This window comes from Podarcis bocagei (assembly GCF_964188305.1).
Source record: "Podarcis bocagei genome assembly, chromosome: 5".
NCBI lineage: Eukaryota > Metazoa > Chordata > Lepidosauria > Squamata > Lacertidae > Podarcis > Podarcis bocagei.
Window position 1 is genome coordinate 14,812,616 of NC_138129.1, and position 22,391 is coordinate 14,835,006.

The 22,391-nt window shown below is 44.1% G+C and overlaps 1 protein-coding gene across 1 annotated transcript in view; it reads left to right on the forward strand.

The window, feature by feature from the left end:
• LOC308587752 (piezo-type mechanosensitive ion channel component 2-like) overlaps positions 1–22,391 on the forward strand; it is a gene marked incomplete at its 3' end in the record, with an annotated part of 81,630 nt that overhangs the window by 19,749 nt on the left and 39,490 nt on the right. The window contains exons 6-24 of the mRNA XM_081195518.1: positions 69–261; positions 776–989; positions 2,350–2,512; positions 3,130–3,244; positions 3,812–3,945; positions 4,431–4,694; positions 5,997–6,111; positions 6,490–6,671; positions 8,152–8,300; positions 10,368–10,535; positions 11,426–11,467; positions 13,119–13,151; positions 14,593–14,696; positions 15,031–15,194; positions 16,363–16,539; positions 17,096–17,242; positions 17,518–17,718; positions 21,647–21,851; positions 22,073–22,174. Of these exons, the coding sequence (XP_081051644.1) occupies positions 69–261; positions 776–989; positions 2,350–2,512; positions 3,130–3,244; positions 3,812–3,945; positions 4,431–4,694; positions 5,997–6,111; positions 6,490–6,671; positions 8,152–8,300; positions 10,368–10,535; positions 11,426–11,467; positions 13,119–13,151; positions 14,593–14,696; positions 15,031–15,194; positions 16,363–16,539; positions 17,096–17,242; positions 17,518–17,718; positions 21,647–21,851; positions 22,073–22,174 (2,872 nt within the window). The remainder of the gene's footprint in view (positions 1–68; positions 262–775; positions 990–2,349; positions 2,513–3,129; positions 3,245–3,811; positions 3,946–4,430; positions 4,695–5,996; positions 6,112–6,489; positions 6,672–8,151; positions 8,301–10,367; positions 10,536–11,425; positions 11,468–13,118; positions 13,152–14,592; positions 14,697–15,030; positions 15,195–16,362; positions 16,540–17,095; positions 17,243–17,517; positions 17,719–21,646; positions 21,852–22,072; positions 22,175–22,391) is intronic.

Genomic DNA, 22,391 nt, shown 5'->3' on the forward strand with positions numbered 1-22,391 from the left:
CCAACTCCCAAGATTTTTGCTACCCCAGCTATGAATTGATTCTTATTTCATTGTTTCTGGATCTGCAGGAATCTGAAGCAGAAACTGACAATACTGATGACGAGGAAATGGAAGGTTCACCTGGGCAGGATAATCTGGAGAACGGCCAACAAAGATTCCTTCTGAAACTCACTTTGTTCCTAGCAGCCTTGAGGATCCTTTGTGAAGGTCTATTCAGCAGTGCTGGGAAACTGGCCGTTGTGCTTCTGTTGGGCTTAGCAGGTAGAAATGTTCTGCACTATTTTCCTGTGCGTTTCATGACTGACAGCTGAATGGCTGAACTGGACTCTATTGAGGGGGGAGGGGAAGTAATGCAAGGTGATGTGTGTCAGTCTCCACCTGTGACATTTCCCTCTCTGATGGGCCATTCACATGTGCAAGTTGTCTCTCAAGATTAGAGTTCTCCAGTGCATGCATGCTCCTCTAGTAATATTCTCCGGTTTTTATCAACAAATGTTTAATATGTGAGAGGGACTGCAGCTTCCTGTTCTAAATTGTCGTAAGTCTGCCAGAGACAAAGGATGCATACATTTAAAGCATATGACTTCCCCTAAAGAATCCCAAGAACTGTAGTTTACCCCTCATAGAACTGAAATTCCCTCCCACCCCTTAACAGATGACATTGCCCATGATTCTTTGGGAGAATTCCACACACTTTAAATGCATGCTGCATACACAGCCAAACGCAGTTTTCCATGCAAAACCAAAATTTTGCATTTCATTTCTTTATCCATAGGCATCATCCTACCTTCGGCAACTTCTGCAGTTTATTTCTTCATCTTCCTAGGCCTGTGCTCCTGGTGGTCTTGCCATCGGCCAATCAGCCCGGTTGCCTTCAACAGTTTGTGTGTTTTGGTTGCAATATTCAGTGCAGGGCACCTGGGTGCTTTTTACCTGTACCAGCTGCCATACATCCAGGACCTGGTTCCTCCTGAAGACATTTATGCCAGGTAAAAAGATCAAACTCACACGCTGAAGAAGATGGTATGTAAGAGAAAGCACAGCAGACCTTGGTTCCGGTTAAGAACTGAGCATTATATGCACTAGTGTTCCCTCCAGTTATAACCAATCAAAAAAATAAGAGCCCTCCTGGATTAAACCGTCAAGTCCAGCATCATGTTCTCACAGGTGCTTACGGGAAACTCAGAAGCAGAACCTGAGAGCAACATCACTCTTCCTACTTGTGCCTCCCAGAAACTAGTACACAGGGCCATGCTGCCTCTGACAATGGAGATAGAACATAGGCTTATCCACCATGATTCTCCCTCTCCCTGGAGTTCCCTACTCCCCACATTGTTCCGAAGGGTCCCCCAGCCCCCTGGAACAGATTAGGAGGCAGCTGCCTCCCCCTGCTGGATCAAAGTGCCTTTCAATTTGATCAGATCCTGCCATTCAAGCACCCTCCCTGTGGAACGCCCTCCCAACAGATGTTAAGGAAATGAACAACTATCTGATTTTTAGAAAACATCTGAAGGCAGCCCTGTATCGGGAGGTGTTTAATGTTTGAGGTTTAGTATGTTTTTATATGTACTGTAAGCTGCCCAGAGTGGCTGGGGAAATCCAGCCAGATGGGTGGGGTACAAATATATTATTATTATTACCTGTGAAATTAAAGTTCTGCCTGGGGCCTTGATCTAGATGATGCCCCATTGACACAAGCGATGCTGCACTTATTCGGTGATGATAAGGGGTGCCAACTTAAATAAAATATGGGGGGGCAGGTCCAGGCAAGCCATGCCCCATATAATCAAGCTCATGACACGGATCACACACACCATTTTAATGGCAATGCCCATCAACTTTGGGGGGGCTGCCCCCTCAAATATTTTATTGGGGGGACTGAAGGGACCTCGGCCCCTAGGAGTTGGCTGCTGCAGGTAAATTAGTCTTTCTTTGGCATTATTGTTTTCCCTCTCCTGTTTCCACAAAGATCATAGAATCATAGAATCATAGAATCATAGAGTTGGAAGAGACCACAAGGGCCATCGAGTCCAACCCCCTGCCAAGCAGGAAACACCATCAGAGCACTCCTGACATATGGTTGTCAAGCCTCTGCTTAAAGACCTCCAAAGAAGGAGACTCCACCACACTCCTTGGCAGCAAATTCCACTGTCGAACAGCTCTTACTGTCAGGAAGTTCTTCCTAATGTTTAGGTGGAATCTTCTTTCTTGTAGTTTGGATCCATTGCTCCGTGTCCGCTTCTCTGGAGCAGCAGAAAACAACCTTTCTCCTTCCTCTATGTGACATCCTTTTATATATTTCAAGATCAAGTAGCAGCAAGCTCTTCACCATTTTCTCCATTTCTCCAGGGTCCTGGGCTTAGTGCCACTTATTAAGACAAACATCACTGTGCCCTGGAAGCTGCAGGTTCATCCCCAGCTCAGCTGGCCGGTGGCTCTGAATCCTCTTGCCCTTCTTGTCCTCTATTACACTCTGGTCATGATGCTCCAGCAATGGGTTCTGCCTCCTAAGGTACGGGATAGAGTCAAATACGACATGCATTGCCAGCTGTATCTCTCGAGGTCTGGAATGCCTGTCTATTTTCTGATTGGATTTTGGCTGTATATTGATGCTTCTGTTGGATGGACCAGTTTTTCTCCAGCCCATCTCAATTTCACATGTATTTAATCATGAGTCAATTCCATCCCATTTCAGGAGGTGGATTTAGGGAAGAGCGGCCGGTTTGGTTGCACTGGGCGCAGAGCCTTGGGGACGCCTCAGGGAGCTGCTACCATTTAGAATGGAGCGTGAGAGGGTGCTGAATTTTAGCATCACACTGGGTGCCGCTGAAATGTGAGACCCCAAAGTCCACCACTGCCATTTCCACATTAATATGTGTGTCTGCACTCGTGTGTGTGGCTATGGGGGCCATTGTGTAGAGCTCCAGCACTTCAGAACTGACTACTGTCCCACTGGTCCCTGATATGACAAAATGTGATGCATTTCCTGTTCAAAGTAAGTGGTACCTCTGGAAATTTTCCCCACTTAGGGTTATGGTATTCATGCAACTTTGAGCCCGGACTTTGTGAAGCCTCTGTTGTTCAAAATCAAAAATTTCAACCTTTCCCCCCCCCTTTCTCCCTGCTCAGGAGGTTTATGTTCCAAATGGAAGCTTTCAGAATACTCTCCTTTTGCAGTGTCAAAGTCATCGTAGCTGTGATGTGAATGCCTACATCAATGAAGGACACAACCTTTCCTTCTCAGGTATATTTTCCTGTGCGATGGCCCCTTTGTAAGGCTTTATTCAATGTATGGTCATTTTTTGCACCATTGGGGCATTGCAGTTTGCCAAGATTTCAACTGATGAAAGATGTGGAATTCTTCTGTGATTTTAAATGTGTAAAATGCTTTAATCTTTGTTGTAAACCACCTTGGTAGGCATATTGACCGAAGTACATTACAGAAGCCTAATTGCTCTTACTCTTCTTAATTTTTTTCATCTTCACTTTTCTCTTATTCTTCTTTCTAAGAACAACAAACAACAACTCTTTGTTATTATCAAGGGATGCAGTTATAACCTAGAATCTCAGGCTGCCCCTTGATGTTATTTTAGCCATTGCATTTTTCAAAACGGCATTTTCCAAGGGAAAAGGATCACGGTGCTGGATGGGTCATTTATAGGGGGAAATGGGCAGGTAAGAGAGAGGTGTGCTTAAATATAACACGGCAAAGTCTCCAAAACTTTATTAACTGAAGCCAGACACTGGTGTGTTGTTGTTGTTGTTGTTTTGGTTAATTTACCCTTTGCTAAAAATTTTGCATTTCTTGCAGATGAGACATGCTCTGAAAATGCATCAGAAACTGATGGTGAACAGGGCACGGAAGGAAATAGGCCCAGTACCTTTTTAGCATTGGCACGATTCCTTATGAATCAGAGCTACATCACTGCATTGATTGTCATGATGGTAAGATACAGGCTGAAATAAAACCTCCTTCTGTGTGCATGGAAAGATGGAGGTTAGTCCCACATTATCACTTAAAAAAAAAAAAAGGATTTGTGGTGCTATGATGAGAGAGCACTTTAATCTGACTCTGCAAACTTAAATTTCCAATATGTGCTTGAATCTGTCCTGGAAAGTACTGTAGTCTGAAGGCACCCTTAGTCAAAGACATGTATGTAGCGATTTCAGAGTTATAGCTGCACATAACTTCAGATATCTGTATTAACATGCCAGTATGTACAGCTAATTTTTATTTATTAGGGCACAGGGTCCCTGGCCCTGATCTAGATAGCTTAGAAGAAGTGTGCCTTAATTTAGACTTCTTCTACAGTTTTAGGAGTTCATATTTGTTCAGTTGTGGATTACATGATGTTTGGGACTGCAGTGTTTCCCAAAATATATGTCTCTCTGTGTGCATCCATCTGTCTATCTTATGTATGCATTTCCAGGTTTGGAGTATCACTTATATCAGCTGGTTGACTTTTGTTCTGCTGATTTGGTCTTGTGTCATTTGGATGTTGCGCAACCGTCGCCTCTACGCCTTGAGGAGCTCGCCTTTCCTTGTTGCCTATGGAAATGTCTTGGTGGTCCTCAATTTCTTTGCAGGCCTGCATGTTTCCCAGGAGGAACTGTTTCCTGGAGTTTCAGCCTCGTTGCTCGTGGACTTGGATTTGAAGCCTTATTCACTGCCCTGTGTCCACCTAGGAGTCAAGGTGAGCTTCCTTCAGTTCTGCGTTCTACTTTCAGGCTGCAATCCTAAGCACACGTACCAGGCAATAAGGCAGGACAGGGATAAGATGGAGATAGTAGCCAGGTTTCTGCAACACACCATGAGGATTCGTGAATGTTATGCAACATTAACTTAAGTGTTAGATGCAGATTTTGCTGAGCGATTTTATTATACCGAACCTTATTGGAATCTTGCCTATATGCCAAAAAAGATTTGAGAACTGAATTGCATGAGGATGTAGCTGCGTGTGTGGGACTTTGGAAAGTTGTGCAGATTGTTGCTGATCTATTCATTAATTAATGGTTGCGACCCTATTGCCTATTGGCAAAACCTATTTGGTGTTTCGCAACTTTCTGACTAGTTGCAGGACCTTAGCCAGACCTAGCAGAGTACACACAGAATCCACGGAAGCAATTGGCGACTTGGCTGCAGACAGGATAGACGAAGCAGGAACCAGGAACTTGTAGTTAGGTGTTTATTATATACAGTGGACTATTTACAGGAACAGAACACGGATCTTTTGCTAGCTCTCTCTGCCACGACTCACAACTCCTACACTGACACACAGAACTCTGAACACGAACACTGAACTAACTAAATTCCAGTTAGTAGCCCATTAATTATCACTCCCTTGAGAGAACTTGACCAATCAGGGAGCTGTCTCCATGTCTCTGTTATCACCAGGCAGACTTACTCCTTCAGATTGCCTTCTGGCTGTCTGCCAAACCTTAACTGACTCTGTGTGAGTAGCTGCACGTACAGTTTCCCAACACCTCGGTTTAAGAACAGTCCTGTTTACGAACTATTCAGTTTACAAACTCTGCAAAACCGGAAGTAGTGTCCTGGTTTGCGAACTTCACCTTGGTCTAAGAACCGAATCCGAACAGTGGATGGTCACCGGCAGCGGGAGGCCTCATTAGGGAAAGCGCGCCTCAGTTTAAGAACGGTTTCAGTTTAAGAACAGACTTCTGGAATGGATTAAGTTCATAAACTGAGGTACCACTGTATACAGTATGCCTGTTATACTGAGTGGTTTACAAGCCTGCTCACCCTTTTGTGTGCGGCGACATTGTGGGACGGAGGACGACGACACAAGTGTTAAAATGTAAACATCCATAATTGAAGTAGGCAGTAAAGCAATCCCATTGACAGCATTAAAATAGGAACATCCATGATAAAACTATGCAATAAAAGAATTCCATTAAGCTGTCTAGAGCTGGCTCAGTTGTGTGGGGTTGTGTTGGTTGTTGTTGTTATTAAAATGTCTGTGTGATTTTTATTACAGATTTTATATCTGTTTACCTTCTGGCTGTTGCTAAAGCAATGGATGATGCAGAAGCAAAGGCAGAGAAAAGAGGAGGAAGAATTGCTCAAGGGAGTGAGAGTCGATGGGGCAGCTGGTAAGAAAATTTAATACTTAGTAAAGTTAGCCCTGAACTACTACTATTATTAATATGTATTTTCAAACGTGGGTTTTACCATCTGTATTCAGTCCAGGGACAACCCCAGGAAAATTAGTTCAGAAGAGCAAATGGGCAGCAAAGGCGCTTAATAAGGAAGCAAGGGTTTTGTCTGCGTCTAAGCACTGGGCGATTTCTGACAGCATGTTTGTTGAGCATTCCTCTTGAGTTGCAACCTTGAAGGTGACAGGCAAGCATAAAAAGTGAGAAAGAAAAACAGTTTTTTGAGGGAGAGGAGTGGTTTTATTTTAGAGCATACTTGTGAACGATTCAACAATATTGATGACGCTTCGGAATGATTCTCCCCTTCTCTTGCAGAAACGGACAGTCCGCAAAACCTTCTTTTGGGCATTCTTGGTTCTGCGCTGCAGGGGATGCTTGTAAAATACTGGATTTACATCTGCTCTGTCATGTTCTTTATTGTCAGCTTCAATGGCAAAGTGGCCCTGTACAAAATTCTTTACATTGTGCTTTTTCTGCTTTGTGTGGCTTTGTACCAGGTAAGCAAACCTGGAAATCGGAAGCATTTGCACTCCTGCTTTTTCCCATTAGAACATTGCAGCAGCGGTTTATGAGCTCTTTGTCACCTGTCAACTGTCAGTTTAGTTAGTTTAGGCTGTTCGTGGAATACAGTGCCTCACAGAACTTGAAGCAGGAGTAGGGAGCCTTTTCCAGCATGGAGTCTGCATGCACTTGTGGGCAACCTCCTGCAGTTGGACTAGATGACCCCCAGGGTCCCTTCCAACTATAATTCTATGAACTCTCTCTGAACAGTGTAAACATAGTTCCAATACGGATGCAGACTGGGATAAAGATACCTACTTTTTTATTTATGATTTTCAATTTTGTACATTTCAATAATAGTACAATCATTTTAACATTTCAAAACTTGACTTCCTTCCCCTCTTTCTGCGGTTCCTTAAATTCATTTTTTATATTTTCTGCATATTCCAAATTAACTTAACTTACTCATTTATTCATCTACGTTAAATATATACTCATATAAAACTGCAGGTTATTAGAATAATCCTTCAGGGTACAATAATCCTGCCAATGTTCTTATCTGTTTACAGTTTATTTGTAAATATTAAATAAACCATTTCCATTCTTTTATAAAAAGTATCTTGTTTTCTTATTTTTCCGGTAAGTTCTGCCATTTCTGCATATTCCTTTCTTCTTTCCATTTTGGGGCAAGTAACATTCTTGCTGCTGTAGTCGCATACATGAATAAATTTCTATATACTTGCGTAGTTCTGTCCCTATAATTCCGAAAAGGAAAGCTTCTGGGGTGTGTGTGTGTGTGTGTGTGTGTGTGTGTGTGTGTGTATTTCTGTTCTCATCCTGAAGCAAAGTTTTTAACCTGAGGTACTATTTCTGGGTTAGCGGGGTCTGTAACCTGAAGCGTCTGTAACCTGACACACACATATACAGTGGTACCTCGAGTTACAGACGCTTCAGGTTACAGACGCTTCAGGTTACAGACTCCGCTAACCCAGAAATAGTACCTCGGGTTAAAAACTTCGCTTCAGGATGAGAACAGAAATCACGCTCTGGCGGCACGGCAGCATTAGCTAAAGTGGTGCTTCAGGTTAAGAACAGTTTCAGGTTAAGAACAGACCTCTGGAATGAATTACCGGTAAATTCTTAACCCGAGGTACCACTGTATATATACACACACACATTATTCTAAACATCTTTTTCAATTCATTGTATATCATTTCCCAGTAAGCTTTAACCTTACTACAAGACCACTACAAGATACCCACTTTCATCTATTTGGCCCAGATTATTATGATGTTTTCAGTACTTTCTGTGGTTTGGGGTCGAATTTTGTTTTCAGAATGGGGCGGAGGAACACTGAGTGCTTTGCAGTTCAGGTTGACTTGCCCAGCCCACCCCTGTTATACAAATGCATTTCTAAAATGCCCACCATACTGTGTTCAGAAACAGTACTAAGGTTATGTGGTAATGTGGTTTCAGGTTCATTATGAGATGTGGAGAAGAATCCTGAAGGGTTTCTGGCTCACCACTGTTTTTTATTCAATGGTGGTGCTCATTGCTATCTATGCCTATCAATTTGAGATGGTGTCAGCGTTTTTCCTAAACACCTTGGAAATATCAGAGGAGAGGTAAGGGCTTTGTTTTATTTATTTACTGTGATCTCCGTGGCTGGCTGGGGATTCGAAGCTGACTTTCCAAGTCTTTTGTTTCTGACACGGTAACAGCACCACCACACTGGCTCTCATTTAAAATATTCTAATCCAAATTTTATCTTGAAATTCGTTATAGAATCTCTAGTCTATTGCACAATACTAAAAAAAATTAAAAAATGTAGATTTTTGCTGCTGTTCAATTAAGTTAGTGCTGCCAGCTTGCTGTGACTCTGATGTTCTTCCCTGGCGTTATCTGCCTAAAGAGCTCTCTTTCTGGCTCATTATAAGAGGGTTAATTCTGCCCCCTGTTGGCCTTCTCAGGAGGAAGGATGAACTTAGGTAGCATGGGTTGGGCAACCAAATTGGGTCATTTTGGTGCTACCTCTGCAACAGGATCTAATCAGCACAGATGTTTGTCTGTGTGTGAGAGAGAGGGACTTAAAATACCAGGGAACACACACAAAAATTGCCTGCACAGACCTGGGATTGTGAGCTGTGCAATTTGAACAGAATTTGCAGAATTTGCCATATCAAACATTATTTATCCGTGGAGTACCAGAGCAGTAGAACTATTCCTAATGAAACGGGGTGGGGGAACCCCTCACATCTAAACTAGTGATTTTTGTATGCTGGGGAAATGAAAGAACAGGGACTGAATTATTATTATTAATGGTTATATCAGTTATTCAATTTATTAGTCGCTTGCTATGCAACAGTGTCTCTAAGCAACTTACAAAACTTTGAAATGTAAAGCACGACGTAGAATTGAAAAGGAAAGAAAAAAGAAAAATGTTTTGCAATATCCATAAAACAGACCCAATAAAACAGCTGCAAAATCGTATTGTCCAGTGTATCATCATAAACTGTCAAATGCCTTGCAGAAGAAATATGTTTTTATCTGGAACCAAAAGGATGACAATGGTGGCACTAGGTGGATCTCACTGGAATGACTGGGTGGCTTGAGCAGGGAAAATGCTGAAAGAAATGGAAACAGGAGCAGAAATTGCTGATGTTCACTTATTCATTCCATGTCCAGAATGGAAATCAATCCAGGGAATGCAATTACAGTGGTGCCCCACAAGACGAAAAACTCGCTAGACGAAAGGGTTTTTCGTTTTTTGTGTTGCTTTGCTAGACGAATTTTCCTATGGGCTTGCTTCGCAAGACGAAAACGTCTTGCGCTTTTTTCTTAAAGCCGCTTGAAGAGGCGCAGTTGCAACGGACCGTGCTTTGCAAGACGAAAAACATCGCAAGACGAAAAGACTCGCGGAACGAATTAATTTCGTCTTGCGAGGCACCACTGTATTATTCACTGTTGTTGCTAATTTTATTCTGCAAGCACTACATAAGTGATGTCATATCCCCCTCCCTGCACTGTGTTTCACTCGCATTGAAACAAACAGCCCCAACATTGAAATTAATGGTGTAGGCAAGGTAATGACAAAGGGACACGGGTGGCGCTGTGGGTTAAACCACAGAGCCTAGGACTTGCCGATCAGAAGGTCGGTGGTTCAAATACCCGTAGCTGGGTGAGCTCCCGTTGCTCGGTCCCTGCTTCTGCCAACCTAGCAGTTCGAAAGTACGTTAAAAGTGCAAGTAGATAAAGAGGCACCGCTCTGGCGGGAAGGTAAATGGCGTTTCCGTGCGCTGCTCTGGTTTGCCAGAAGCAGCTTAGTCATGCTGGCCACGTGACCCGGAAGCTGTACGTTGGCTCCTTCGGCCAATAAAGTGAGATGAGCGCCACAACCCCAGAGTCGGTCACGACTGGACCTAATGGTCAGGGGTACCTTTACCTTTACCTTTAAGGTAATGATACTGCAATTAATTGCAAAATTTGATTACGTAAAATTCCACCTCAGCAGGCGGTGAGACAAATAACATAGTTTTTGCCAGAAGCCAAATTGCAGCAGAACGGAAACAGCGTCGCATGGAACAAACACAGGGCAGAATCGAAGTCATTGCCTTCTTAACACGGAGAACCTATTGTGTGAATTACCCCACAGTGGGTTGTGATGGCTGGATCTCTCTCCTTTCCCCTAACAGATTAAAAGACCTGGGTCTTGAACGGTTCAGCACAATTGAGCTGTTTGCACGGATTCTGCTCCCTGGCGCTTTCCTTCTGGCTTGCATCTTGCAGCTTCATTACTTCCACGAAGACTTCCTGAAGGCCACAGATCTGGCTAATATTTGCATCAGGCCACTTTCCGGAAGGTGCTATGCATGATCCATGTTCTACAATGACAGATAATTGTGCATTTGTGTGTGTGATAGTGTGATTGTGCAGCTTACATTTGGAAATGTGTGTGTGTGTGTGTGTGAAATATACTCTGAGTCGAGTGTGGATTTCATGCACTTTATTCAGCTCATAGTGGTGAGGAGGAATGGAGGTTTCCCCAAAATATCTGCTTTATATACATTATTTACACAATGGGCCACACATGATTGGCTAATTCTGGGATTCTCCTGTAGGCCAATCAGGTTGCGGATTCACTTCCACCTGGAGCTGGATTGGGTGGCTCCTGCGGACCAATCATGCTGCTACATTGTTCTGGGACCAATCAGACTGCTGCATTCTGAATCCTATTGTTCTAGGACCAATCAGACTGCTGCCTTTTGTAATCCCATTCAACTCAGTACATAACAGTGTGTGTGTCCCATCCACCACCAAGGAACGTGTAGGTGACATCTGCACCAGATATTTAAAGCACATGGCTTTCCCCCAGAGAATCTTGGGAACTGTAGTTTACCCCTACAGAGCTACAGCCCCTAGTACCCTTAATGAACTACAGTTCCCATGATTCTTTGGGAGAAGTCACATGCTTTAAATGTGCATTGAATGTGATTTAAATGACCACGAAAAGCAATAATTCCACTCTATTTTGCGCTGGCCAGAGCACATCTGGAGTACTACGTCCAGCATCTTATTTTGTTTTTAATTCATTGTCACGGCACTTAGGTAGAGTGAGGTCTAATATTCCTATGATACTGATGGTGAGACCGAGAACGTTTTTTGTTTAAAAAGCAAAATACTCTTCAGTCGTGTAGTGCTAGCCTGCAGCAGCTGGAGTGAAGTATTCAGGCTATGTTCTGTTTCTCCCCAGTGACAGCAACACTGAGACGCGTGTGCATTTCCTGGCTAATATGTGAGTTGGCTTTCTCTCGTTAATCCTTTCCCTTGTAATCTGCTTCATATGTCTAATATAGAGGGGGGCAGGGTGAAGCTGAATACAGCAAGGAGATTAAAGAACATCAAACAGTGGACGGCTGAAATTTTGTATGTAAGGGGGAAATTATGAGGAAGGAAAGAGCAGAAAACAGGGGAACAATCTGAATGAAATAACTAAGATTTCTAATTTACCATCTCCTTAAATTTTGGCAAACATCAGCTGTGGGGGAGCCCCAGTACAGATCAGACTGGACACCAAGAAGGCTCACTGGCCCTCAGTGAAAATCCCGTCCCTTAACACTATTTGCTCCATTAGGGAAAACCTAAGTGTGATCTGGTGTGATTTCTCAATTGATCCTGGTTAGGATTCCATTTCCCCAAACCACTACTATTTTGAAGAATTTATTCCACAAGTCTTCTGCTCCAACACTTATTCTGTGATAACTGCCTGTTATCCCATTATAGGCTGGCTGGGTGAAATCACATAGGACTCAGCTACGCAGCTGCAAATAAAACGTTTTAGGTGTATTGTAAAGTACTTTTGTACAAATGTGACATAAGGTGGCGATGGTGAGCTATGGCAAATTCAATATATTTTTCAAAACGTTTTCACAACGTTTTTCATATGTGTCTAGATTCCACAATAGTGCCATTGTCAGCCACCCAGGTAGATATGCTGGCAAATGCCAGTCCCAGGAGAATTCTAGTCTACTTGAACAGCCTGTCGTTTGCTCATCGTTTTCACAAAGCCAAGACATTGCAAAGCCTATAGACCGGAAATTATTTACCACTTGGAAAATTAGTAAGAAGAACTTTGCACAAAGTTTCTGAGAATCTTTTTGGCTGTATTAATTGGAAAACGTTTCCTGGAACAATCCAGCCAGGATGATGCTCTTAGGCTATCTTGGGACTGCCAGCGATGCTCCTTCTTTTATTTGTTGACCAAACTGGCTGGGCTTGTTGGGAACATTTGCATTAATAAGTAGGAAACAGCTGGGCTGGCCCTATATGAGATGACAGCAGATGCCCTTCTCCCTACCCGATGTCATGGTCTATAGTACCCAAGGCAGGTGAAGTTGTTGTTTTTTTAAAAGAAATACAGTGGTACCTCAGGTTAAGTACTTAATTCGTTCCGGAGGTCTGTACTTAACCTGAAACTGTTCTTAACCTGAAGCACCACTTTAGCTAATGGGGCCTCCCGCTGCCGCTGCACTGCTGCTGCACGATTTCTGTTCTCATCCTGAAGCAAAGTTCTTAACCTGAGGTAATATTTCTGGGTTAGCGGAGTCTGTAACCTGAAGCGTATGTAACCCGAGGTACCACTGTATTATAGTTTAGTATTATCATTGTACAGAACGGGAATGCTCACAAATAATTTTATAAGATTACAGTAAATTAAAAACACCACATAGTTGTGCAGTGGCTTAATATTTATCATTCCAAAACTGAAGAGAAAGAATTCAAGACTGCACTCTTCCAATTGTTCCTTCTGCATGAGCATTTCAGCCCTGCCAGATGGGAGTCTGTGCACTGTTCTGTGGGTTCTTCTGACTAGCCCATCCAGTTTCAAGTCTTTTGGGTTTATAATGCAATTCTTGATACTGTGTTTTTGTCCCCTGCATTTTCAGGCTTAAGGAACATATCCTGAAGCTGCAAAGTAGGTAAGCTTGAAAAGAGGGACACGGCAAATAGAAACGTATTTGAATTTGTTTGACCTTCTAAGTCTTTTTTTTTTTTTGGTATATTTTTTATTAGGAATTTCAACATAACAAATTTAGCAAAGACATATCATCCTCATTTTTTCCCTCCCCCCTCCCCAAAAAGGAAAAACCCACCCCCCGACTTCCCTCAGCTCCTCTCTCTGGTTTTTCAGCACATGTTATTCTCTGCATGTTATAAAATTGTAAATATCCTTAATTTATCTATCTATATATTACCAATAAAAAAATTGTGTATGTTTATTCAAAACCTGCCAAGGAGTCCAGTTCATTTTGTTGTTTCTTTAAATACTTTGTAAAGAGTTCCCATTCTTCTTTAAAATCACAGTTGTCCTTATCACGTAGTTTGTGTGTCAATTTCACCAATTCTGCATAGTCCATCAATTTCTCTTGCCACAGTTCTTTAGTCGGGATTTCTTCATTCATCCATCCTTGTGCTATTAAGACTCTTGCCGCCGTTCTCGCATACATGAAGATGTTTTTCAATTTCCTTGGCAGGTCTTTTCCTACAATCCCTAGCAAAAAAGCTTAAGGTTTTTTTTACAAATGTTAATTGGAACATTTTCTTCAACTCATTATATATCATGACCTTCTAAGTCTTTTGATGCAGAGAAGATCATGACATGTTGCCTGAATCCCATAAAGGAGTTGGAATGTGAATTGAGAGCATATACTGGATCAACATTTGCACAGATAAACACAGGCCTCCTTGCACTAGGCTGTCAGGGGTTTAGACTGAGCAGAGGCACCGCTCCACTCAACTCTCCTGGGTCTCCTACCGGCTGTGGTAACTTATCCCTTCCTCCATCCCCCTATTGAATGTGAGCAGGACTGAGCTAGACTAGGATCTGCTGGATTCCAATCTAGCCTCGCAGCAGCATGCCCAATCTGGACCCAATTTCTATGGCATCCTGGAGCTGGCACCGGAATTGGACCCAATTGTCCTGCCCCCCCTTGGCTGCCACCACGACTGGACTGTGAATGCAACAGTGTCACCACCACTCCACAAAGCCCCATGGATGGGTGGTAGGATTGCAGCCTTACTAAGAGGATTTTAGTCTATCTGCACTGAAGGGGTACACATTGTAAGGCATATTCATGTGCACACCCCCATTTTTTGCACAATCAGCAGTGCATTAACTTGTTCTTCATGCATAACTAGAGCTACTATAGTTAGACTGGTATCCTCAGGTATAGCCATACATCAAGCTTGCGTAAATTATGACCAGGCCATACGTAGTTTGCCAGACATATTTTGGCTCATTGTGTTGGGTGAACCAGACCAGTGTGTTGCTAGAATCTAGGCCTACTCAATAACATAAGCAAAGCCACGCTGGCCATGCGATAATGGTGGCTTTTTGCTGTTTTCCTGTGTTTTCCACAGGCTGGCTGCTGAACAGCTGCAAGATGACATTGAAGATGGACTGGAGAAGCCTGAGAACTCAGCAGTAGGTGAAAACATGGGGAAGTGCCACCAGGCGAAACTGGGTAATGATGAACAGCTAGCTCCTGTGCTGAAAGTATAACTAAGCATGGAAACAAGCCTGCCATTTGGGTTTATGCTAGTAAATAGAGCCTGCTTCTTGCAAGCATAGATGCCCTCCAGGTTGCTCCTCCGCCAGTCCTTGTATTGTTAAAGCGGAACTGAGAGCATCACCTTCACCAGATTAAACTCATTATGGGGAGCCATAGCAGCAGATCTGCCTTATTGCCGATTGCCATGCTCTTCCTTCATCCCTCCTCTTTGCAAATCACACTTTGCTTCTCCATCTATTGTTTTGCATTATTTGAAAAGTCCCCCCCCCCACTCCTGTTTCCTTAGTGGAAAAGATGAGCAAATGGACAGAAGTGGTTGACAGTGTGGTGCCTCATCTCCTGAAGCTCTTGGCAACGATGCGAGCAATGCAGGCGTTTGCTTGGCGATTTCTGGAGCTCCACATCCTGAAGATTCTGTCCACTTGGATTATCTGGATCACTGTACACGAGGTCAGCTAATAACTATCATGCTTGACTCAAAGCCTGAAGGGAGACCCAGAAAGCAGAGTGAAAATCCAGGCAAGGAGGTCTGGACTATGGATGGAGTTGAAACAAGCTCCTGGGCTTGGACCCAAGAGCAGCAGGCTAGGATGTTGCTCCAGCAAAGGTCTGGAGCCAACTGAAATTTAATTAAGCTGCAGACCGATCAGGTTTTTAGCTCCTCTGCTGGAGAAACCTTTATCACGCAAGAGGATGATGCTTGATTCTTCAGGTGTTGACTTTGCAGTGCTAGTGGTCCTGAAGCCATGGAGCCGGTAGCAGTACTGGTGGCAAGGGTCTCTGTTTCCTGCCAGTGGGGCCACACAGCCCTGGCCTTGCCACCAACCTGCCCTGTCCCAATGCCATCCAGGTGATTTGCAGTGATGCCTGTTTTGGGAGGGCAGCTTCGAGGCTGTGCCATATGACACAGGGCTTCCTAATTTGAAGGTATATACCATATTTTTCGCTCTATAAGACGCACCAGACCACAAGACGCACCTTGTTTTTGGAGGAGGAAAACAAGAAAAAATATATTCTGAATCTCAGAAGCTAGAACAGCAAGAGGGATCGCTGTGCAGTGAAAGCAGCAATTCCTCTTGCTGTTCTGGCTTCTGGGATAGCTGCGCAGCCTGCATTCGCTCCATAAGACACACACACATTTCCCCTTACTTTTTAGGAGGGAAAAAGTGAGTCTTATAGAGCAAAAAATACAGTATCTGTACCAAGGAATGGACAGGCCCATCAAAGTTTAGCCCACCCCAGTACTTCATGGGAATGGGCCTAAGTCTGCCCCAGCCCCTTTCCATGCAGATTCTTTGAAATCTGTGTGAAAACACACAGATCTTTTTAAAAGTACTTACAAGGTGGTACAAGCGCTCAGAGGCAGCTTGTGGATTGTGAAGTAGACCCACAATCTGATCTGGGTCATGATCCACCCAGATCAAATCATCTGAACCCACTTTGGAATCTGAATTTGGTGTCCTTATCCATACATGACCTTACTGGTCCTTGTTCAGGCAAAATGTTAGCACCCACTTCCTCCATAACTGCAATGTATTAAAATGTTTACTGCAAAGTGACTCCAGTCGTCGTTGTTTCTATTGGTGTTTGACATTTTACGTTTTACGTTGGTTCACAGGTGTCTTTGATGAACTACCCTTTCTTCATCCTCTGGGCATTTGCCCTTCCATATTCCAAGTTGTGCCCACACGCCTCCAGGATCTGTACGTTTTGGTCCTGCGTGATGGTCTTCTGTAAAATGGCATACCAGCTGAAATTTGTCAAGCCTCTGACATATTCTTCAAACTGCACACAGGTCTGCTTGCTAATGTACCAAGGACCCAAACTTCTGAAGAATTTTCTGTGCTTGCTTGTGATTTCCTTAGAGCAAGGCTGGGGAATCTCCAACTCACGGCCAAACCTGGCCTGCCTGAGGGGGGTCCATTTTGGCTCGCAAGGCTCTTCCCCACTCACCTGCCCATCAGCTGATGTCACTTAGCTAGGGCTGCCATACAGCCAGATTTCCCCAGACATTACCGGGATTTCAAAGGCGGAATTGATGTCTGGGGGGAATTTCTGAAAGGTGGAGCTTTGTCCTTGGGCAAATCAACTGAAAAATCACATTTGGGGGGGGGCATTTTGGGTGGAAACCCCCCCCCATCAACTTTCGGGATTCCTGACATGTCCTGGTTTTTGGGTGTAAAAATGGTGGCAAATTGGCAAAATGGGGGTTTGTTTTGTGCTGGTGGGTTTCTAAAAAAAAGCTCAACAATATTGGGGTCTTCCTAAAAAGTTCAGCATCTTTCGGGGTGTCCTGGTTTTTACTCTTTGAAATATGGCAGCCCTACACTTAGAAATGCTTGTCTCCTCAGGGGCTTCAGTCAAATATGACTTATTATCACTACACCAACATGGATGAATTACTGGAAAAGTCATTGTTGTACAAGGCCCCTGTTGACCCAGCACATTGGTTTGGCGGGCTATTGAAGTGCAATGACAATGTTCTCCCATGTCTAAAGGTATGGATCTTGTTTAAACACTCATGTTAGGGTAAGTAAACACTTAGGTATCGCAGTCATTTCAAAAACACTTGATTATGTGCGAGTCATACATACGAAGGCCGGCCCTGCTACTGGGTAGAGTGGATATTTGTCCAGGCCCTTGGTTTGTGTCAGCCACCAACCAACTCACATTCAGTGTTATAAGGAATAATCTAGCTGTGGGTGGGGCAGGCATCGTTCCTGTTGTTTCCTGGGCATTCTTGTGAAGCGTTCTTCTTTCTTTCATTTTGTAGAATCACCTCACCGTTCTGGTTCTTATGGCTCTAGAGGCCACAGTGCATCGCCACCAGCTTTTTTACCGAATTCAGAACCAGCTGGTGCCGCCTCCCACGGGGAGTGTTTTTTATGACGTGGCCCGGGAGAATCTGGATGATGGGCTCCTGAGTTGCATCAAATACTTTGCCAATTACAGTTTCTACAAGTTTGGACTAGAGGTAAAAAATGATTAGCAAGAGAGGAGCTGGGTAGGGAGGCTGGAGGTCCAAAGAGGTTTGGTTTAGAGAGGGACACATTTCAGTGCGACATCTGAGAGCCAAGCAGGAAGCCAAGGCAAAGCTTTTCCTCACATTGCTTGATATGTACCCAGTTTCATGAACGGAGAGAGAAAAGGGTTTGTGTCGCCCACATGCAAAGGAAGGAAGTCTCATGAGAACAGGACAGTGCAAATGGTGAACTGGCAGCCACAGCTATCGCCACAGAAGCAATTTTACTTAATACGCACCTGCACAGAGACATTTAGCAGTGTGAACTGGCCCACAGACCAGGTGTTTCGGTGTAAGCCTCCCCCGCCCCCCCGGTGGTACAGATGCCATTGGCTCACTCCTTTTTATATTTTTTTCACACACAAAAATGTCATTTACTGCCTTAAAAAGTATTTTTCATAATTGCAATCAAGGAAAGAAAGCACTCGTTTATTCTTGAGAAGTGAGGTGATGTTCCCCTGAAGCTGTTGCTTTCAGCCTGCTCCCACCTTCCTTTTGGAGAAATGTGGATTGTGATTTTAAAATAAATTTGAAGTCCCCCTTCCACTACAGGTTCAGCAGAATCAAACCAGGGTCAAACTACAGTGGTGCCCCGCAAGACGAATGCCTCGCAAGACGGAAAACCCGCTAGACGAAAGGGTTTTCCGTTTTGGAGGTGCTTCGCAAAACGAATTTCCTATGGGCTTGCTTCGCAAGACGAAAATGTCTTGCGAGTTCCTGCGAGGTTTTTTCCCTCCCCCCCTTTTTCCCAAGCCGCTAAGCCGCTTATCAGCTGATCCTAAGCCGCTAAGCCGCTTAACAGCTGATCCGCTAAGCCGCTTATCAGCTGATCCGCTAAGCCGCTTAACACCTGATCCGCTAAGCCGCTTATCAGCTGATCCGCTAAGCCGCTAAACCGCTAAACCGCTTATCAGCTGATCCACTAAGCCCGCTAAGCTGCTAATAGCGCTAATCCGCTAATCCGCTAATGGGCTTGCTTCGCAAGACGAAAAAACCGCAAGATGAAGAGACTCGGGGAACGGATTCTTTTCGTCTTGCGAGGCACCACTGTATTTAGCACTGTCAACTCATGTGATCCAAAAGTGTGGTTCTGGATGTGGTTGGTAATGATATGGAATCCTCCCTCCTTGCCTGCCCAATTTTCAGCCGTTATTGGTTTGGAAAATATGCCTCCCCTTCCTTCCTTCCTTCCTTCCTTCCTTCCTTCCTTCCTTCCTTCCTTCCTTCCTTCCTTCCTCCCCCCCCCCTACACAATCTCTTCCCACCTTGGATCAAATCTATGCTTCCAGGTGTCATAAGAAAGCTGCAGAGATAGTGCAGGATAGTGCACACCCCGGAAATGATCTCTTTCCGCTTCTGCCTTCTGGAAGAAGGTACAGGGGTTATAAAGACTAGGACTAGCTGCCTGAGAAACAGTTTTTATCCAAATACGTTTTTTGTTTTAAACACAGTGTAAGGTAGTCTCTGTGGGAGTATATTGTATTTAATTATGGGGTATCAGAGTTTTTAGGGGGGTAACTAGGCTAGGATAGCTGGGATAGCAGGCTTGTTGGTTTTTGAATGTCTGATGTAGATTTTTTTTCAATTTCGTTGTTCTGTATGGGACAATGACAATAGAGATTATCGTATCGTATTGTAAAAATAAATCTACTTGAGAACTTCCTCAACTTTTAAACTTTTCTTTTTTAAAGAAGAAATAGCAACAAATTAAAAGCAGCTGTGAAAGGTTGGTTGCTTCCCTTCCTTAAGCAGCAGCACTTCCTGGCTTTGCAGAAGGGAAGGGCACCACAACTAAACATCTGCCAGGTAGTGCTTTAAGAGACAGATCGATGACCCCTGAAAATTCACCAGAGGTGTGCCCTGGCTGGGATGAGCTGATTACTACTGTGCAAGCTCCTAGGCCTCATTAGCCCCCCACCCTTAAGTAAGCTTATTGTACATAAGCAGCAGAAGTCAAGACACACACCACTGCATGCTGCTGAGATTCCCACAGCATTTTGTTGTGCTGACCCCCTTCTTTGCCACCCTCACTTTTCATTAAGAACGAAACAAGAGCCTTCCTGAATGAGGCCCAAGGCTCATCTGTCCCAGTATCCCATTCCCACGGTGGCCAACCAGTTGCCTATGGCAAGCTTGCAGTCAGAACCTGAGTGCAACATCGCTATCTCCACACTTGTGATTCCCAGCAACGGACGTTTGGAGACATACAGTGTCTTACATCAGACATCTTTCATAGCCATCCTGGTTGGTTAGAGATTAAAACACTAACCAAGACCTTAGGATGCAATTACTCCCTCCCCTGGGTGCATTTTCTTCCGCAGAAATTATACCAGACTACACTATTGTTGGGATGTGGGTGGTGCTGTGGGTTAAACCACAGAGCCTAGGACTTGCCGATCAGAAGGTTGGTGATTCGAATCCCTGCGACAGGGTGAGCTCCCGTTGCTTGGTCCCTGCTCCTGCCAACCTAGCAGTTCGAAAGTGCACAGTGCAAGTAGATAAATAGGTACCGCTCCAGCGGGAAGGTAAACGGCTTTTCTGTGTGCTGCTCTGGTTCGCCAGAAGCGGCTTAGTCATGCTGGCCACATGACCCGGAAGCTGTACTCCGGCTCCCTTGGCCAGTAAAGCGAGATGAGCACTTCAACCCCAGAGTCGTCCGTGACTGGACCTAATGGTCAGGGGTCCCTTTACCTTTACCTTTACACTATTGTTACCAGCACAGTTATAAACGACGCCCCTGAATTTCAGACCCTCCAAGTGTTCCTGTTTTCCAGGGGCAGTCCTGGGTTTACAGAAGCCATCCTGGTTTCTGATTTGATGCCAGAATGTCCCGTTTTCCCTTAGGACGTCCCTATTTTCATTGGAGAAATGTTGGAAGATATGGTAGGATGTTCCTGTTTTCATTGGATAAATGTGAAAGTTGTAGAACTTCCAAGCCAAGGAGATAAGTAACTATACAACCTTTGGAAGACATTTGAAGGCAGTTCTGTATAGAGAAGGGTTTTAAAAAAATGATTCATGATTTATTATGTTTATGTATATTGGAATCTGTTCAGAGGGCTAGGGAAACCCAGTCGGATGGGCAGGGTAATATTAATAATGATGATGATGATGGAATAGATAAATATGTTGATATGCATCGATTAAATATGTAAAGATGAACCAATTAAAAGTAAGACTAACAATGGATAGATTAATCCAGGATAATATCACAATGTAAAATATATGTTAATTCATAAGAAGTCAAGTTGTGGTAGAGGGAAGTCACATGGGTGTATTTTATTGTCTTCATTATTTCAATGTACAGTGGTGCCTCGCAAGACGGAAAACTCGCTAGACGAAAGAGTTTTCCGTTTTGGAGGTGCTTCGCAAAACGAATCTCCTATGGGCTTGCTTCGCAAGACGACAATGTCTTGCGAGTTCCTGCTGGGGTTTTTTTCCTCCCCCCTTTTTCTAAGCCGCTAAGCCGCTTATCAGCTGATCCGATCAGCAGATAAGCTGCTAAAAGCCGCTAATAGCGCTAATAGCACTAATCCACTAATCCGTCAATGGGCTTGCTTCGCAAGACGAAAAAACCGCTAGACGAAGAGAATCACAGGACGGATTCTTTTCATCTTCCGAGGCACCACTGTACACAGGGTTTGCCTCTGTTGATTTGTAATTGTAAAACAGGTATTCTTTTGTGATCAATAAACAGACTTAAACAAACAAACAAACAAACAAACAAACAAATAAATAGGGTGTCCCTATTTTCATTGAAGAAATGTTGGGGAGTATGGAATTTCAGCTTGCCAATTACAGTTTCCTTTCTGAGCACAGGAAGCACATGAAAAACACCTGGGGTGCTCCTGAACACGCCCCCCCTCTTCTGCTCTTTCAGATCTGCTTTGTGGTTGCCATCAATGTGATTAGGCAGCGTATGGACTTCTATGCCCTCATCCATGCCAGCTGGCTGATTTACCTGTTGAGCCGCCGGCGGAGGAAAGCCATGGCTGAAGCCTGGCCCAAATACTGCTGCTTCCTTGCCAGCATCGCAGCCTTCCAGTATCTCCTCTGCATTGGTCTCCCGCCTGCTTTATGCCAAGGTACATGCAGAACGGTGTGTTCTAGCAGGTAGCAGGGCAAGTACTTTGGAGGGGGGACGTGTCGTCTAATTTAGGATGAGCAAAAGGGCGACTCTGTCGTCTGCTGGATAGCCAAAGTTTTGCCTCTTGGCAGTTCCCTGTGAATCAAATGTGCCCAGACAGTAAGCTCGGAAATTAGTTTAAGATGCTTTGTGTAATGCAGATAATCTCTTTACTGGCAGATTATCCGTGGAGAACCTCTCCCTGGCTGCTCCATTCAAATCTGATTAAGTGGCTGTATCTGCCCGATTTTGCCAAGAGGCCGGATGCTAGTTTTCTCCTTTGTAAGTATAATCTGTAAAGTCATGGGACACCTGCTTAACAGGCGTTAATAGTTGTTTCTTCCAGAGGAGGAAACATCTAAATTGTGGCATGATATAGTTTGTCAGGTAACATGGGAAAATGTGAAAAGCCGGGTGGGTTAATAGCAAACTGGGACGCGGGTGGCGCTGTGGGTTAGACCACAGAGCCTAGGACTTGCTGATCAGAAGGTCGGCGGTT